Source organism: Neophocaena asiaeorientalis, unplaced genomic scaffold, assembly GCF_003031525.2.
Source record: "Neophocaena asiaeorientalis asiaeorientalis breed wild unplaced genomic scaffold, Neophocaena_asiaeorientalis_V1.1 scaffold1, whole genome shotgun sequence".
Lineage (NCBI taxonomy): Eukaryota > Metazoa > Chordata > Mammalia > Artiodactyla > Phocoenidae > Neophocaena > Neophocaena asiaeorientalis.
This window is the reverse complement of record NW_020171981.1, coordinates 1,112,373-1,131,624: the sequence shown is the minus strand read 5'-3', so window position 1 is coordinate 1,131,624 and position 19,252 is coordinate 1,112,373. Positions and strand designations below refer to the sequence as shown.

The 19,252-nt window shown below is 48.0% G+C and overlaps 1 protein-coding gene across 1 annotated transcript; it reads left to right on the top strand.

Annotated features, from left to right (window-relative positions):
* Positions 1–908: 908 nt before the first annotated feature.
* On the top strand, positions 909–16,139 carry GAST (gastrin). Its single transcript, XM_024746029.1, has 4 exons — positions 909–1,082; positions 6,743–6,761; positions 15,592–15,807; positions 15,950–16,139. The coding sequence occupies exons 1-4, from the start codon at positions 909–911 to the stop codon at positions 16,051–16,053; spliced, it is 513 nt and encodes a 170-aa protein (XP_024601797.1). The 3' UTR covers positions 16,054–16,139.
* The last annotated feature ends 3,113 nt before the right edge of the window (positions 16,140–19,252 follow it).

Below are 19,252 nucleotides of genomic sequence, written 5' to 3'. Positions count from 1 at the left end.
CGTGCCCCCCCCAAAAAAAGCCTAATTGTCTCCATTTGATAGTTAAAAAATATGAAATGTGGAAATTCCCAAGGCTAATAGGTGGTTGCACATTTTCTAGAACCCAGGACTCTCCACTGCTCTTCCCACCAGATGACCTAAATGGTTTATTTTACAGAGGTTGCATGCTTGGTGTATGCAGTGCAGTATGCAAGGAATCGTGGACCTCAAAAAGGCTAGTCAGATACCCTGTGCTTGGGATGCTGACCCCAGATAGGGGTGTGAGACTGGTACACAGCCGTGACACAAGGCAGAGAGGGGTCAAGGCCACCAGTGGCTTTACCAAAGAGCTGCAGGATCTCTGAGGATTAGGAAATGTTCCCCACTTCCATAGGACCTCCCATAGGACCAGGGAAGGCTTCATAAAGGAGGTGCCATCAGAAGCAGGGCATTCCAGGCAAAGAGAAGGAATCAAGACCCAGGGGTGGAAGCACCTAGTGTGTGTGAGGAAGTCATGGCTGGAACAAAGGCTCTGCATGGAGCAGAAATAATTCAGTACTGCCTCTCACTATATGCCAGGCTGGTGCCAAACGACTCATTTCACAGTACGGACTCAGTCCCATGGTAGACAGATTCAGAGGGAATATAACTTAACCAGCAAGTAGGTGGGGAGGAGGGGGTGGAGGAGAATAAGGGCTGGGGGAAGATTGGTGTGAGGTCAGTGGGCTGAGCCACGAGCTAAGATGTTTTGATGTTAATATGCAAAAGAATCACAGTAGAGGATGTCCCCCAGGGACTTCCCTGGTGGTCCGGTGGTTAAGGGTCCCCGTTCCCACTGCAGGGGGCACAGATTGGCTCCCCGGTTGGGGAACTAAGATCCTGCATGCCGTGCAGCTCGGCCAAAAAAGTAAAGACTGATTAGGAAAATGATGAATAAAATTTACGGCCAAAAAAAAGGTCTCCCAGCTCTCTGCTCCTTAGTTCCTTTCTCCCACCCCCAGTTTTTTCTCTCTGCCTCATCCTTCCCCTCTCTTCCTTCAGTCTCCCTGCCCAGCCCAATGCTCACCCTCGGCAACGGGGACAAGCAGGACCAAAGGCAAAATGCAGACTGGTGAGCTAAAACTACTTTAAAACCTATTCAATTTTTAATCTATAAATAGGTCAAAGAAACCCAGTATATTCGTGAACGAGCATTGTACCAGGAGGCTCTAGAATTGACTCCCTTCCTCGTTTACCAGCCTGGGTGGTATGTGGCAGCAGTGTCAAAACACTTCACTATTAATCTGAAAAAGAATGAATATATGTATATGTATAACTGAATCACTATGCTGTACACCTGAAACTTAACAATGTAAATCAACTATACTCCAATAAAGTTTTTTAAAAAAAGAATTAAATTTTAAAATCTATATGGGAGGGACTTCCCTGGTGGTCTGGTGGGTAAGATTCTGCACTCCCAGTGCAGAGGGCCTGGGTTCGATCCCTGGTCAGGGAACTAGAGCCCACATGCATGCCGCAACTAAGAGTTCACCTGCCGCAACTAAGAGCCCACATGCCACAACTAACACCTGGAGCAGCCAAAATAAATAAATAAATATTTTTTTAATAAAAAGTAAAATGTATATGGGAAAAGAATCTAAAAAAGGTTGAATATATGTATATGTATAACTAACTGAATCACTATGCTGTACATCTGAAACTAACACAACATTGTAAATCAACTCTACTCCAGTAAAATTTTTTAAAAAGAATTAAGAAAACAAAACAAAACAAAAAACTACTATTCACGGTCACAATTACTTTGAAATTAAGAGCTCCTTGACTAATTTTTAACTTTTAAGGAGATAAGACATTATTTCAAAATTAGCTCCTAATCTGAGGCTTTGGTAATTTCTTCTCTTGCACTCAACTCCAATTAAAATATTCATAAAATGCACTGTTCTTGGGGGAACCTGTTAAAAATTCAGATTCTAGGCCTCCCCCAGGACAGTTTGGCTGTACTGGGTATTAGCTAACCAGTGCCCGGGTCCCAGCTACTTTTCAAGGGCCTGCAAAAATGTCTAAGGACTGAAGAAAAATGCATCATTTCCAAAATCTGACTCAAACACTGCAAAATCAGCATAATTGTTCAACACTACAAAAGCTAACATTGTCCATAGCTGCAATATAATTCTTATATAACTATATGTAAACGTAATAAAGATTCTGGAGAAAGAATAATATTATTTTTAACAAAACTCAGATTTGTAAAATTTATCAATATGTTTTCAAAAATGTTACAGAATTGCTTCCTCCCTCCTCAAAAAAAAAAAAAAAAAGTTACAGAAAATGTATGTCTATATGGCCTGTGAGTACATTTTATTCATTTGGTATGAGGTGTGACGTAGCCTCGGAGGATATTACAGAGGCCTACAAACTCCAGGAAATGGCCCTGCCTTTGGGGCCAGAGATTCTGATCCAGAAGCTCTGAAATGGGACCCAGGAACCTGCCCTTTAACCAGCATCAGCCAGTTCCTATGGGAGGGCCACAAACCCCATGTGGGAAAACACTGCTGTGGCTAATGGGGAGATATTGAAGAAACTTGAGCAGGAGAGAAGCATCAGCAGAGCTAAACTTCAGGGCAGATAATCAAGAGTATTTTATCTAAGGGACTTCCCTGGTGGTCCAGTGGTTAAGACTTCGCCTCCCAAGGCAGGGGGTGCGGGTTCAATCCCTGGTCGGGGACCTAAGGTCCCACATTCCTTGCAGCCAAAAAAACAAAACATAAAACAGAAGCAATATTGTAACAAGTTCAGTAAAGACTTTAAAAATGGTCCACGTCAAAAAAAACTTTAAACAAACAGCATTTTATTTATTTAAGATGGTAGAAAAAGGGGTGACCGAGGGTTACCAGCATCTGAGAAACCAACCCCCGAGACTGTGAGAGTTCATGTATAACCTTCCATAGCTTTAATCAGATTCTTAAAGGAAGCCACTACCCAAAACAGTTAAGAATCTCTGGCCCATGATTTCCTCCCAAGACTTGCGAAGCCCCGGGGATTATCCAAGGTTTTCCAGGCACATCACTACAAGCAGTAAAAGTGCCTATTTCAGTGTCGATTTTTCAAATTAATAGCTATTTAAAATATTTAAAAAGAACTCTGAAACAGAGTGTGTGTTGAGCAGAAGGCGCACACAGTGGCCAGACTCCAAGGCGCTCAGAAGCCCGCTCACTCGCTGCACGGCCACTATCGCCAACCGTCATCCAGCTGCAGCCATCCAGATCGTTGCGAGGTTCAAATTACCTTTAATCTTAGACCTTTATGGTTAATTTATACCCAGAATGGACAACTCGTTGAAAACAGGAAGCATAGGGAACGCAGAGGTTGGAAAATGTTAATGTGGAAGCATAAACATGACAGTCATTCTGTGCGTGTGTCAGGTCATTGATTCTCACTCCATTTCTGTGAAACAGTAGAAAACAAACACAGGACCAAATCAGGTAGGTGCAGGGAGATTGCGACTTACTTAGGTTCCATTGTCCCATCATGGAAACAGAGCTAAAGACCTGCTGCTCAGCAGCACCTGGGAGCTTGTTAGATGTGCAGAATTTCAAGCCCCACAGTAGACTTAGTAAATCAATCTTTTTTTTTTTTTTTTTTTGGCCGCGCTGGGCTTTCATTGCTGCGCGCAGGCTCTCTCTAGTTGCGGCGAGCGAGGGGCTATTCTTTGTTTCGGTGCACGGGCTTCCCAGTGCAGTGGCTTCTCTTGTTGCAGAGCCCCGGCTCTAGGCGTGCAGGCTTCAGTAGTTGCGACGCGTGGGCTCAGTAGTTGTGGCGCACGGGCTTAGTTGTTCCAGGATATGTGGGATCTTGCTGGACCAGGGATCGAACCCGTGTCCCCTAGCATTGGCAGATGGATTCTTAACCACTGCGCCACCAGGGAAGTCCCTCAATCTTCACTTTAACAATCTTCATTAACAAAGTTTAAGAAGCACCAGCTTGGACCATAAAATTAGCAGACCTCATAGAGCGATCTGCAAGCTGGTTAAAGAAAGACAGTAACGTTATGAGTTTAAATTTTTTATAAATGCATTTCGCATTACAGTTTCAGATATGCATTGAAATGCACAAAAGCAGACCGTTGAAGAATGGAAAGCAACAGTTATGAGCTAAATATGAACTGATTGGTTAGTACCATGCATCTCCAGATTATTCAAGCAGACAGCACCTGAAAATTATTTTTCTCCTAACACGCTGTTTTCATTTATGACACAGCGGCTCCTTTGTAAGTACCAGGTCACATCCATCCCTTGGTACATATCGCTATTTGCTTTTAGACCATTTATTTTGTTTAAAAATAATAATAATAAAGCTGATTCTATTGAAACGCAAAAAATAAATAAATAAATAACGTGGCAGCGGCTGAGAGGTGCAGAAACCTGGCTGTCACAGCAGTCAGCTGGGGTGCTTTTTACTGGTACCAAGCCTGAGCTCAGCCCTCAGAGCCTCAGGCCAGAACCCCTGGAGTGGCCCATGAGTGATCTCTCCATTCACCACTACCGAACCCTACCAGATCTGCAGGTCCTGTTCATCTGATTAAGGATGTCAAAAACAATGTTGGAGGAGAAAATACAAGGATGGCTACATCAAATGTGGCTTTTCATTTACTGGGACCAAAGACAGCGCCCGTCTCTCACGTGCTATCTGTAATGTGCTTGCATAAGTAGCCTGAAACTCTCTTATATCACCCTCCAGGAAAAATAATACAAAGTTTATTAAAAAATATAAGGGGATCCGTATGGACTACAGCTTTAAAAGAAATACATAATGAACTTTAAATCTGCATTTTAACATGTATTTGTTCTCATAACCAAGCATGATGTAATATCACTTTTTAATTTGTCTAAAATCGTGCTTTTTCTTCTAATTAAATATAAACAAGGTTCTGTCACTTTTTAATGGGAAAGTCAAATTTTATCTTCAAATGGTATGATTATTACAGATATTTTATTTCATTTTTATTTTTTATTGAAGTATAGTTGATTTTCATCGTTGTGTAAATTTCTGCTGTAAGGCAAAGTGATTCAGTTTTACATATATAAATACATTCTTCTTTATATCCTTTTCCATTATGGTTTATCACAGGATATCGAATATAGTTCCCTGGGCTATACAGTAGGACCTTGTTGTTTATCTATTCTATATGTAATACTTTGCAACTGATAACCCCCAACTCCCACTCCATCCCTCCCCCATCCCCCATCCCCCTTGGCAACCACAATCAGTTTTCTACGTCTGTGAGTTACGGATTATATGTTAAGTTAAGCTTTAAAGAAGAACCTGTCATTACCAACCTCAAATAAATTATCTTTTACTTAAAATGCCTGGCGTATACCTGTCATATGATGAAAATGATCTAAAATTCCCAAGCTGGTGCTCTAGGTTCTTGTGGTGGCTTGTGGTGGCTTATGGAATCTTAGTTCCCCACACACTCAGCAGTGGAAGTGGGGAGTCCTAACCACTGGACCGCCAGGGAATTCCTCTCTAGATTCTTTTTTTTTTTTTTTAATTTATTTTTATTTATTTATTTTATTTATTTTTGGCTGCATTGGGTCTTAGTCGAGGCATGTGAGATCTTTTATTGTGGCGCGAGGGCTTCTCTCTAGTTGTGGCCTGCGGGTTTTCTCTCTCTAGTTGAGGCATGGGAGCTCAGTAGTTGTGGCACGTGGGCTTAGTTGCCCCGCAGCATGCGGGATCTTAGTTCCCTGACCAGGGATCAAACGCACATCCCTTGCATTGTAAGGCAAATTCTTTACCACTGGACCACCAGGAAAGTCCCTCTAGATTTTTCGTATGAGAGTAAAAAGGATCATTGATACAAAAAATTGAGACTCACAGAGAGAGATCTCAGATGCTTTGCTGCTGGAGGCGGGACAGAAGACACGGTGTGGGTGACTCTGAAAAGCTTTCCCGGGTTTATGACAGTGCCCAGTGGGCTCATGTAACCCAGGGTTTCTCAGCCTCAGCACTATTGATATTTGGGGCCAGGTAGTTATTGAGGGGAGGGAGAGGAGGTGGTCTGTCCCGTGTATCATAGAACGTTTAGCAGTATCTCTGACCTCTACGAATTAGATGCCAATAGCACTCCTTCCCCTACCCCACCTCCCCAGACAACCAGAACTGTCTCTAGACATTGCCAAATGCCCCTGGAGGCAAAATCATACCTCCCTTTTGAGACCCACTGATTTCTCCCATCCTTTCCCTCCTGCTCTACCAGATACGCTAACCCTGCTCACTCCAGTGGGGGAAGATGGACAAAACCAAACAAATGAATTAGATCCTTGTCCAGCCAGAAGGTGATAAGTGCTATGGAGAAAAAGAGAGCAGGAAAAGAGTGCCTCTCCCTGTCACACACTGAATGTGACCCCTTGCCTAAACCCAGTGGGCAAATTTAGCTATTTGTACAGTGGTTGGCTTAGCATCTGACTCCCCAACTAGAATAGAAACTCCATGAGAAAAAGGTGTGGTTTGACTTGTTCGTTGCTGAACCCCCGCATGGTACAGCACCTGCACCACGTAAGTACTCCGTAAATGTGAATGAATGAGCGAATGAATGAATGAACACAGCCAAGAGTTGGCAATGGGGTCTGGACATGGAAGAGAAGGTGTGTGTGGAAACAGCTTTAAGATCATGAGCCCTGAAGTCATGACAGGGTGAGACCATCAAGGGAGAGAGAGGAAGGGTCCATACGATCCCCTGTGGAACTCCTATATTTGGAAGGAATGGAAGGTTCAGGCAGGTAGAGAGGTTGAATGGTGCCTAGCAGGAGACCTTAAAGAAGCCCAGAGGGCTGGACTACAATGCCAAACGCTGCAGGAAACAATTGTAGGCAACTAGGAGACACCCAAGGCCAATGAGTTGGTGACCTTGAGAAGGGTCAGAAGCCCCTTTTCAAGGAGCAGTGTAGGGGGGTGGTGAAGAGGTGAGTGCATTGGATATACACTACTCCTCCTTAAAAATATATATTTTATTTGACTGTGAAAACGATATGCACTCACTGAAAAATTGGAAAACAGCAAAAAGTAGGAAAAAGAAAACAGAAATCTATGTAATCCACTATGTGAAAATTTCTCTGTGTCCTTAACTGTTTTTCAGAAACACCATTATTGGGCTTCCCTTGTGGCGCAGTTGTTGAGAGTCCGCCTGCCGATGCAGGGGACGCAGGTTCATGCCCCAGTCTGGGAAGATCCCACATGCCGCGGAGCGGCTGGGCCCGTGAGCCATGGCCGCTGAGCCTGCGCGTCAGGAGCCTGTGCTCTGCAACGGGAGAGGCCACAGCAGTGAGAGGCCCGCGTACCGCAAAAAAAAAAACAAAAACCCAGTGAGATGACACTCTACTCAGTAGGATGGCTATAGTCAAAAAGACAAAAAATAACCATTTTTGGTGGAGGATGTGGAGAAATGGGAACCCTCATCCATTGTTGGTGGGAATGTAAAATGGTACAGCCTCTGAAGAAAACAGTCTGTCAGTTCCTCAAAAAGTTGAACATAGACTTACTCTGTGATCCAGCCCTTCCACTCCTAGGTTTATACCCAAGAGAGCTGAAGACATATGTTCACATAATACCTTGTACATAAATGTTCCTAGCAATCATTGTTCATAATAGCCAAAAAGTGGAAACAACCCAAATGTCCATCTGATCACGTTAATTGATGAATGATTAAATAAAATGTAGTATATCCATGCAATGCGATATAATTTGGCAAAAAAAGGAACGAAGTACTGGTACATGCTGTAACATGAGTAAATCTTGAAAACAATGCTAAGTGAAAGAAGCCAGACACAGAAGGCCACGGTTTGTATGATTCCATTTATGTGAAATGTCCAGACATATCCAGAGACAGAAAGTTGATGAGTGGTTGCCAGGGGAAAGGAGGAATGAGGAGGGACAGCAAAGGGGAACAGGGTTTCCTCTTGGGGTGATGAAAATGGTATTAAATAATGGTAATATTTGGGTAACTTTGTGAACATCCTGAAAGCCCCTGGATTGTATACTTTAAAAGAGTGAATGGTGTGATATGTGAAATATATCTCAAGAAATAGGTTATATGTATTTTTTTAATTGCATCCTTTCAAAGCTGGCTCAAATTATGAGCAGGGAGTTTTGCTCTTGCCACATGGCATCACTTTGGCTGGTGAACACAAATGTCCTCTACCCTCTGCCAGGGATAGTGTAGAATGAGATGGGTTTATAAATGCAGGAGAACTTCAGTAAAGCCTGGAGAAATACACTGCCCCCTCTCCCTTCCCTGAAATAGCTTTTCACAATAGCCAAGTGAGGTCGCAGGTACAACCAGCCATCAAAACCTCCTCCCATTTCAGTGAGCCCCACTGTCCCTCCAACCAACCTCACTCAAAGACTGCCATACAGGGAGCAGGAAAGCAGCAAGGAAAGACTTTTATTTAATGCTTGTGAAATCAAACTTAAGTTCAGATCTCAGTGGATGAGCCCTGTGTCCTGGGCAAATCACTGTGTTGACTCTGGGATTGATTTGATTGATTTGATTTTATCCTAGTTAGGAGCTGATAAGTTATTCTTTGATCGATGCCAGCAGAAGACAAAAGACTCCTGGGTCAGAGACAAATAACCTTATTACTTACAACCCAGCTAACAGCATGATTTGCATCGATTCCCCTCACCCCTCAAACTCCACAGTTGGTGACACAATATGGACCCAGATGGATGCTTTGTGGGCAGTAGTTGCAGCTGAGGAACGCTGAGCTTGGGGAATCTCCCTACTCCCATCGGGAGATCAAGAACCTCATCCTTCAAGGTTACTCACTCCAAAGACATCTCCGAGACGTGGCCCAGGTGAAGAGTGGTCATAACCTTGCATTCTTGGCCTCCTCAGCAAGAACATTCAGGGATGCTCAAGGTCCATAGTGGACCTTCATTGCTTCATTGCTTCTCCCAACAATCACCAGCTCTTTCTGTGCGTTCGTTTCTTCAGCTATAAACTAGGGAGAAGAGTGTTACCCTCCTTGTGGGGTTGTGGTAGGGATTAGAAGACATAATGCAAGTAAAGTGCTTACCATGGAGGTCTGGTCATAGAAATGCTCCCTAAATTTTAATCACCATCATTCTGGGAAGAGGGAGGGGAAACGTGTTATAGATGTCAGGAGGCTTTCATGGAGGAGAGCTTCAAGGTCCAGGGAAATAGACAAGGTTCCCCAGCTTACATCGCCCCCAACCACCTGTGGTACCTTCAGCTCGCATCATACTGTCTCTCCTTCAAGAGAAAAGGCATGAAGGCCATCTTGATCAACACTGTGTCCCCAGGGTCAGCACAGTGCCTGGCACCAAGTGAGAACTTAGAGAATTTTTGTTGAAGAAACAGATGAATGCATGAATGAATGAGTGAATGAATGAAAAAGTGAAGGTACAAGGTCTCTAAGCAGGCAGGAGGGTCTGGGATGAAGGACCCTGGGAGGGGGGTTGATCTTGAACGGGGCTATGTCCCCTCTAGTAACGGCAGAAAGGAGAAAAGGATGGAAGGCAGGGATTTCCCTGGTGGTCCAGTGGTTAAGACTCCACACTTCCACTTTAGGGGCACAAGTTCGATCCCTGGTTGGGGAACTAAGATACCAAGGGGCCTAAAAAAAATAAAAAATAAAGGGTGGAAGGCAGACTTGGACAACCTTGGTCATGGTGGAGAGATGGGGGCTGATGTCAGATGACTTTGAGAGTGAAGGGAGAGATGATTCAAAAGGTTGCCAGGCAACAGCCCAGCTGCGGACTATTAATCTGTAATGGAATCAACTGGGCACTTTCAGGAACTTTCCTGTTTGCAGGGAGAGGAAGACAGAAACTAAGGGGTAGTGGCATCCTCTGCCAGGAACTGGGGACCCGCCCAGCAGGTTCTGAAACAGGACAAGGGCAGTAATCCAGATGCACCACACACGACTGAAATGACAAACCCTGTGACCCAGGCTGGGGAGGAAAGTGAAACCGGGAAGGGTAGGTGGGTTGTGAGGACCCAGACGGGGTTGGGGAACTGGAGGTCCCAGCAAAGGTAGATTCAGCAGGCGCTGGGCTTCAGAAGAAAGGGTAGAACAGGAGGCTGTGGGTGAGGAGAGACTGCAGTAGCCGGAGACCAAGAAGACGGACCAGGTTCACAGCTCAGCCGCCTCGCCTCCTCCCCGTGGGGTCTGGGGTAAGCAACTCAACCTGGCCGACCACCCCTAAAATGTACCTGAGGAAAGAGTCCTCTCACATTAGTACTTTTAGAATTATTTTCCCATTTAAAAACACTATCGGTGGGACTTCCCTGGTGGTCCAGTGGTTAAGACTCCACACTCCTGATGCAGGGGGCCCGGGTTCAATCCCTGGTCAGGGAACAGATCCCGTGGGCCGCAACTGAGACCTGGCGCAGCCAAATAAATAGTTTTAAAATAAAAACACTGTCAAAGAAGTGGGGGGGGGAAACTTCCCTGGCAGTCCAGTGTTTAAGACTCCGCGCTTCCACTGCAGGGGGCGCGGGTTCGGTCCCTGGTTGGGGAACTAAGATCCCGTAAGCCACGCAGCACAGCCAAAAAAAAAAAAAAAGAGAGAGACAGAGAGAGAGAAAGAAGGTGAGAGGCAGGGCCAGGGAGAGAAGGCTGGGATGGGAGCACCTCTGCTCTCTCTCCTCTCTGCCGGGCCTGTCACCTGCCCTCTCCAGTTCAGCCTGAGGGCATCATACGGGCTGTCCTCTTGGTTCTGCTACCTTATGACCTTCGGACAGCAGGTGAGGCTAGAAGTCATGAACCCACCTCCCTCTCCCCAGCCCCAGCCCCAGCCCTGGGAGGAACCGTGGATGCCCATGTGGATATGAACGGCACCCAGGTGTCACTGTTTGTCCCAGCACCTTCACATCCTCCAAGGCCCCGTTGCCTGGGGCGGGGTGACTGAGTCACCGTCAACCTCTCCCTTTTTCCGTATCAATAACTGATTAGGGAGCCAAGGCACTGCCTTCCTGACAGCAGCTCATCAGAGGTTTCCCAAGGCCAGTCCTGACAGCAGGGAGCATAGCTGGGGCGAGGGGCGGGGGACGTGGTGGCAGCGGAGTCCAGAGAAGCTTTTCCCCTTGACAGGGAACCATCGCTTTTGTCTATTTTATGTGTCCCCCCTCCTCAAGAATCTAAACTCCACCAAAGCAATGAGAGGGCCGGTCACAGTCACCTCTTATCCCCAGGGCCTCATCCAGACTGTGGTTTACAGCACATGCTCGATAACTGGAACAAAAATGGACTAGATGGACAGTCAGATGTCCTGACAAACATCTCCCTTAATTGCACTGGAAAAATCACCCGCGAACTCACTCAGGGTCTGTTCTCACTGACAGAAGCCTTCAAAAGGCTGGAACTCCTTGGATTCATTTTCTAGTGTTGCCATAATAAATTACCACAAACTTAGAAGCTTAAAACGACGCAAATTCATTCCCTCACAGTTCTGTAGGTCAGGAGTCCAGGTATAGCATGGCCCACTGGGCTGACATCAAGGTGCTGCCAGGGCTGCATTCCTTTCTGGAGGTGCCAGGGACAAATCCAAGTTCAAATTCATCCAGGTTGTTGGCCGAATTCAGTTCTTTGCGGTCATGGGGCTGAAATCCCTGTTCCTTGCTGGTGGTCAGGGGGAACCACTTCACTCCTTAAGGTCACCTGCATCCCTCATCTCGCTGCCCCCCACCCGCCTTCAGACCAGCAAGGGCTGGTCCTTCTCATTCTTCAAATCTCTGTTTCATCCTTCAGCCACATCACTTCTGCCTCTGGCCGTGGAGCGCTGTTTTTAAGAACTCATCTGATTAAATTGGGCTCACTCAGACCATCCAGGGTAAACTTCCTATTTTAAAGTTTGTAACCTTAATCGCATGTGCAACATCTCTTTTGCCATGCACTGTCACATCTTCACAGGTCCCAGAGTTTCCGGCCCAGCTCTCCTTGGTCAGTCATGTAAACTCAGGACCGTGTATGCAAAACGTGTGCATAGATCTTGTCACATTCCCCCTTCACCACAGCCCTGTGAGGTAGGAATGAGTGATTCCCATTTCACAGATGAGGCTAACTGAGACCCAGAGAGGCTAAGGGGAGAAGATGCAAACAAATTAGATGCCCACGATATTCTGGGCAGCTTGCTTTATGTACATCATCTTCAAGACTCCTCTCCAAGTTACTTCCTTTGTTTCCTGGGGGGATAAAACAGCCATCTGCCCCAAACTGGAAAAGGACAAAGCCAGGAAACCCTTCCCTTTGCCATCGGACTAGCTCCCCTTGTGAGGAGAACATGCAGTTTCTGTGACTGTGAGCGCCCCCACCCCCACCCCCCGCAGGCCCGCCAACGCCCACCAGCAGCAGCCGTCTTCCAGTGGCCACCCCTCCAGCAGCCAGCCTGCAGAAGAACAGCCAAAGGAGCATAACCCCCTCCTCAGCAGAAATCAAGTCTTGGGCCCTATACAACCAGGGCTCTGCTGTAAGCTTATCATTTCCTGTTACCACAGCAACGCAAACGCCTCTATTCCCCTAGCACGTGAGCAGAGCTGCTCCCCACCCCACCTTTCCTCCCAAGCCCCCTCAAAGTCCCTTCCATCTCTGAGATTCTGTGATTCGATTAATTATCAACAATGCCTGCCCCGTTTTTGTCATTTTCAGTTATTTCATCTGCTGAGTCCCTGAGTCCTGCTCCGGATGTGAGCGGTTATTTATCAGAACGTTTGCCACTGGTTGCCATGGACACTTCACAGCCTGCTTCTTTCATCGCCTGCTCATTTTCAGCAAGTCTGGCTGTGAGCGTGGGTACCACGGCCCCTTATGATACCCAGGGGCATCAAAACTCCCCCAGACAAGGAGGGGCCCTGACGACACATGAACAAGAGCTAAATCTCTAGCCCCAACCGTGGAAAAATCAAACACAGCCTAGAGCTAGTCATATCCACCCAAACCAGGTCGATGCAGCAGTTTATCAAATAAGTTGACCAAACGCACCCTTTGGTTTTCTGGTACATTCGGGCAAACGCTTTAGTCTCTTTGCTAACCATTTAAAGATGTATTTCGATATTGAAAAGTGCAGATTACTGTCTTGCTTTGCAAACAAAATGAGGGAGCCTGGAAGTGCAGGAACCTCAAGGAGCTGGCTTTGATGGGGGATGCAAGGGGTGGGGGAGGAGGGACAGACCCGAGAGATGATGGGGAACCCCAAGCTAAACCCAGCCCAGCGCAGAGGGCGTCAAAGGCATCAGAAGGGGGACGCTCAGGGTTTTCCAGGTAAGGGAGGTGAAGGGGCTTCAGAGGCAACCAGGACGCAGCCACTAGGCAGAGAGAGCAGGGCCATCAGCCCACGGCCCATTGCTCCTGATAACTATGACACGTCCTGTTTGCAGAGCCCAACAGAGGGGACAACGGATCAATACATCACTCCACATTCACACACTCCCTGCTCTTCAAACATGAACATGTCGGGAAATATCCTTCCTCTGAATCTGAGGTCACTCGGTCCATCCAACTGGGATGTGGTCCAAGGAATGATCACCAGGCTGCTGACCCCAAGGACATGGCAGGGGGCTCTGTCCTGAGCCCAGGGAGCCTGTCTCCCGCCTGATATGCCCAGCTGAAGAATTGCCCCCACTCTGCTCCCGCCCCTCTCTGTGAAGTTCAACTCGCCTTCCCTTCCCCCACATCTGGACAGCTGACTAAATGACAGGGCGGGGCGGGGCTGAGGTACCTGTGCCCATCCTTATTCCTCTGCAGTGGGGAGCCCGGCCTCCTGGGGGAGGAGGGCTTGGGAGGGCCCTTGAGGGTTTATAAGTCAGGCTGGAGCGCCCAGCAGAGCAGAGAACTGAGGCGCCAGGCCAACAGCAGCGACACGCATCTCCCAACTCTGCAGGTGAGAGCACCCAGGAAGGGAGGGGAGAAGCTGGGAGGAGGGTTAATGGGACCCCTGCCCTCATCCAGTTAGCAGTCTCACACTTCAGTGTCTCCAGGGCTGGGAGCCTTCCCTTAGCCCTTAGCTGGGTTAGGTCTCAGCTCCAGGACCCACCCTGGCATCCCAGCCCTTGCCTTCGAGCTGCCCTGCTGCCTCAACCAGGGCCCTTCCCTGACCCCCTGACTCCATGCTCACCCCAGCCCTGCGGGGTGAGGATGAAGACTATTCTCCCATCTCTCAGGGGAGAAAACTGAGGCCCAGAGAGAGATGTGACTTGCCCAAAGTCACACAAATTGGGCAGGGTTGGAACTGGAACCTACAGCTCCTAGACCCATCTCAAGCTCTTTCCTAGACCAGCACTGTCTCATGGAACTTTCCATGTTGGTGGTAACATTCCACAGCCTCACTGTCCAATACGGTATCCACCAGCCACATGTACACTAAAAATGTGGCCTGTGCAAGAGAGGAATTTGTGTGTGTGTGTGTGTGTGTGTGTGTGTGTGTGTGTGTGTGTGTGCGGCCACCCAGCATGTGGGATCTTTGCTCCCCGACCAGGGATTGAACCCATGCCCCCTGCAGAGGAAGCACGGAGGCTTAACCACTGGACCGCCAGGGAAGTCCCAGGAATTTTTAACTTTTATTAATTTAAATGTGAAGAGCCGCATGTGGCTGGTGGCTACCATATTAGACAGCATCACTCTAGATCACTGGTTTTTCAGGTTTGTTTCTTTAGCAGCAGAACCCTTTCTCTTCCAAAAGAAATCTAACAGAGAAAACAGATGAAACCAGTAATTTATTGATACAAATGTGTTCTTCAAAGGCAACATGTTTATTATTTACTTCTGATAAATTTTAGATTTGTTTGAGGGTCCGGTTTATTTCTGTATTCTGGTTTCCCCAAACTTGGTTCACCTTGACACACAGCTGCAAATGGTGACAGTTTCAGTTTGTTTGTTTGTTTGTTAACTGCTAGATTATAATCAGAGGATAGTCCTCAGGTAAGTGAAAAGGGCAGGAGAACCTTTCCTCCGAAGGCTGCACAAAAACAGGGTGACCCCACTACACAGTGAATGTGCTAGTTGGCTGCATAGAGAGGCGTGAGCAGCTGAGTGTGTGTATCCCATTCCTATTACTATTTAAAAGTTCACTTTCAGGGCTTCCCTGGTGGCGCAGTGGTTGAGAGTCCGCCTGCCGATGCAGGGGACACGGGTTCGTGCCCCGGTCCGGGAGGATCCCACATGCCGCGGAGCGGCTGGGCCCGTGGGCCATGGCCGCTGGGCCTGCGTGTCCGGAGCCTGTGCTCCACAACGGGAGAGGCCACAACAGTGAGAGGCCCGCGTACCGCAAAAAAAAAAAAAAAAGTTCACTTTCAGTTGCAAGACTTAAGCATTACAGAACCACTCACGTGGCCTCAAATTCTTCAGAACAGTTTAGAAACCATTGTTCTGGGTTTTAAATTCCTCCGAGAGAAACAGTCACCGTAACTAGGGTAGGTAAGGAGCAAAGGGGCAAGGCTTGAGGTTGGGAGTTAGGGGAGGATCTGGCAGGACCTGGAGGAACAGACCACAACCCCACGCAGAACTGCAGATCCATCGGCAGGGAGGGTCCTGGCCCTGCCTCTGGGTGCCTGGACAGCCCCACCTTTAAGCTCAACCCCTCTCTCCTTTGCAGACAAGATGCAGCGACTGTGTGCGTATGTGCTGATCTTGGTGCTGGCTCTGGCCACCTTCTCTGAAGCTACCTGGAAGCCCCGCTCCCACCTGCAAGATGCACCCTTGGGTCCAGGGGCCAATAGGGACCAGGAGCCACGTGGGCTGGACCGGCTGGGCCCAGCCTCTCACCACCGAAGGCAGCTGGGGCTCCAGGATCCCTCACACTTGGTAGCAGGTAGGAGCTGCTGATAACACTCCCCACTTGCCTCGCCCAGCCTGGTTTAGCCAAGGTCCCCCCAGGCTGGCCCTGGCTTCAGTTTCCAGAGACTAGGCATCCTTCCCCCATCCTCACCTCCTCTCCCACCTCTGACCCTCAGACCTGTCCAAGAAGCAGGGACCATGGGTGGAAGAAGAAGAAGAAGCATATGGCTGGATGGACTTCGGCCGCCGCAGTGCCGAGGAAGGGGACCTAGGTCCCTAGAGCCAAGCTTGAGAGCCCAGCCACCTCCCAGCCCAGCCTAGCCCAGCCCCATGAAACATAAATCGAAATAAACTAGCTTCCAATGGATCACATTGTGTCAAGTGTCACGGGGCAGGGAATGGGGGTGGCTGCGGCAGAGTTGAAACAGGGAGGAGGGTTGAGCACGCCCCTAGGGGCAGGGATACTAGCTAAGTCTCCTGGGTGTCCCCAGAGCTTAACGTTGAACAAGACTCTATAGTGTGGATGGGAGAATAGATGGTGTTATCGCAACCAGAGTGAGCCCTCTAAAAGAGAAATCAATCATGCCACTCCAGAGTCAACCCCCCAGTGCTTTCCGTTGCACTTAGAATAAAACCTAAGCTCCTGGGGACTCCCCTGGCGGTCCAGTGGTTAAGACTCCACGCTTCCACTACAGGGAGCACGGGTTGGATCACTGATTGGGGAACTAAGATCCCCGCATGCCGCATGGCCCAGCCAGAAAAACAAAACAAAAACAAACAAAAAAACCAACGTGGGCTCCTTGCCATAGCCCTAAGACCTAGCCCTGCTGTCCTCTTCCACCTCATGGGTGCCAAATTCCTTCCTCCTTCCTCTTCCTTCCTGCTACTCAAGCGCACCATGCTCTTTCCTGCCTGAACCTTTGTCCTCGCTGTTCCCTGTGCATGGAATGCATTTCCTGGGCACAAACGTGGCCAGCTCCTCTTTTTCTCTTGGGTCTTGGTTGAAAGGCCTCTTCCTGAGAGACCTGCCCTTTCTGCTCCTCGCACGCAGCCCCCAATAGTCTTTCATCACAGCATAGCACCGTCTGCAGAGCGCATTTCACAATCTGTAGTTGTTTTGTTTGCCAGTTTATTGTCTGCCTGCCCAGGTAGAAGGGAAACTCTGTATGGGTGGGGACTACGTGTCCTTCTTCCCTGCTGTATCCCTAGTGCCAAGAACAGGAGATACCCCATAAATATTTATCAAATAGGGGACTTCCCTGGTGGTCCAGTGGTAAAGAATCTGCCTTATAATGCAGGGGATGCAGGTTTGATCCCCGGTCAGGAAACTAGGATCCCACATGCCGCGGGGCAACTAAGCCCGCATGCCTCAACTATTGAGCTCGTGTGTCTCAACGAGAGAGCCCGCGTGTCACAAACTACAGAGCCCACACGCTCTGGAACCCATGCCACAACTAGAGAAGAGAAAAATCCACGCACCACAACCAGAGAAGAGAAAATCCACACGCCACAACTAGAGAGAGGCCCGAGCGCCACAACGAGGGGTCCCGTGTGCTGCAACTAAGACCCGACGCAACCAAAAATGAATTAAATAAATAAATAATTTAAAAAATCTTTATCAAACGGGTAGGCGCGTGGCCAGCACACACACTTGGCGTTTTGCTCGTATTCCTTTACTGTTCCTGTGCCTGTCACAGCATCCTACCCCAGGCACCTGCTACTCGCCACCTGAGGGCTTTCAGAACGCAAGGCAGGCTGGAATTTCTGGGGAGCTCGTACCTCCAGAAGCATCTGTCAGTCAATGACAGATTAGAGTTGGAGAATAACTACCCCAGCTCCCTCACCTGGGGCGGGGTAACACTGAGGTATATGCTACTCTGTCTCCCAGAGGTCCCCAGTAGCACTGAGCCCTAGTTACCCACAACGGTAACCTGCTCAACGATCTCCGTTATTGGCTCCCTTCCCTTCCCTGTCTCACATCCTTAGGCTGCTACAGGTATTTCTTGTGATCACCGCCCAGATAAACTACTTGCATTCAAATCCCTATCTCCAAGTCTGCACCTGGGGGAACGCATCCTAAGACAGAGGGTACTAGAAGCAGTTATAGGAAGTAAGACCCCCATGATGGGATTCTGAGATTTGGTCCTGCACCGGCCAGACCCCACTGCTGTGCTAAGAGGGGTGCTGATAACACCTGAAGCATCACAGTCACCTGTGGATTCTCTCATCTTACATCACAGTTCCATTCTAGCAATGGAATGGGTCTTCATTGCTGCCTCTCTGAGCCTGTTGTCTCCTTCCTCAAGACTCTGATGAGGCAATTCGGACATCTTCGATTCAATTGCTGTATGCTGTTGTTCTGTCTGTCAAGGAGTCATTGCCAGCGAGTCATTTGGCTTCAGGTGTCTTTGCCAGGAAGTTAAATCCTGAGTCATAGGAGGGTAGGCATCCTTGTCTCCCATATCAATAAACTCCTCTACCCTGGGAATTCCCTGGCCGTCCAGCGGTTAGGACTCCACATTTTCACTGCCGAGAGCCTGGGTTCAATCCCTGGTCGGGGAGCTAAGATCCCGCAAGCCGGGCGGTGTGGCCAAAATAAAATAAAATAAAATAAACTCTCCCCTAGCCAGTCATTCTCCAGCTCACCCTCCTGGGTCTACCAACCTCAAAAATCCACTCCTATATTTGTTGTCCTGGTCCCTGCTGGTACCAGGTCATTCGGCTCCTGCAGCGTTTGGCAGAGAATAATCCCTCTCTTCTCTTATCTGGAACAGTACTTCTCCACATGCTAAGACCTGGACGTTAGCTTGTGGTTTAGAAACGCCTAAGGGTGGCAGGGGCAAATCTTGAGAAGCATCATTTCAGGAGGCATCTGCCTCAAGGAGGTCTTTGCAGCCTCCAGGTAAAGGGAAGCTGCTCCCCTCTGGCAAAGTAGAGGCCCTTCTTCCAGCCCAGAGGATTCCCGGAAACCGGGAGTTCAAGATTCTTTTACTTTTTTTTTTTTAATTGAAGTATAGTTGATTGACAACGTTGTGTTAGCTTCTGGTGTACAGCAAAATGATTCAGTTATACATATTCTTTTTCATATTCTTTTCCATTATGGTTTATTACAGGATATTGAATATAGTTCCCTGTGCTTTACAGTAGGCCCTTGTTGTTTATCTATTTTATATGTAATAGCGTGTACCTGCTAATCCCAAACTCCTAATTTATCCCACCCCCTTTCCCCTTTGATAACCATAAGTTTTTTTTTTTTGTTTTTTTTGTTTTTTGCGGTACACGGGCCTCTCACGTGGGATCTTCCTGGATCAGGACATGAACCCGTGTCCCCTGCCTCGGCAGGTGGACTCTCAACCACTGCGCCACCAGGGAAGCCCTTCTTTTCTTTTTTAAATGGGGGAGGGGATTTATTTGTTTGTTTGTTTGTTTGTTTTGGCCTTGGGACGCAAGGCTTGCAGGATTCTAATTCCCCGGCCAGA

Excerpts from the sequence above, each read along its gene's own strand:
- GAST (XM_024746029.1), top strand. The coding sequence starts at position 909 with ATGAATAAAATTTACGGCCAAAAAAAAGGTCTCCCAGCTCTCTGCTCC. Across the intron at positions 15,808-15,949 it reads TCCCTCACACTTGGTAGCAG|ACCTGTCCAAGAAGCAGGGA; the intron begins GTAGGAGCTGCT and ends TCTGACCCTCAG.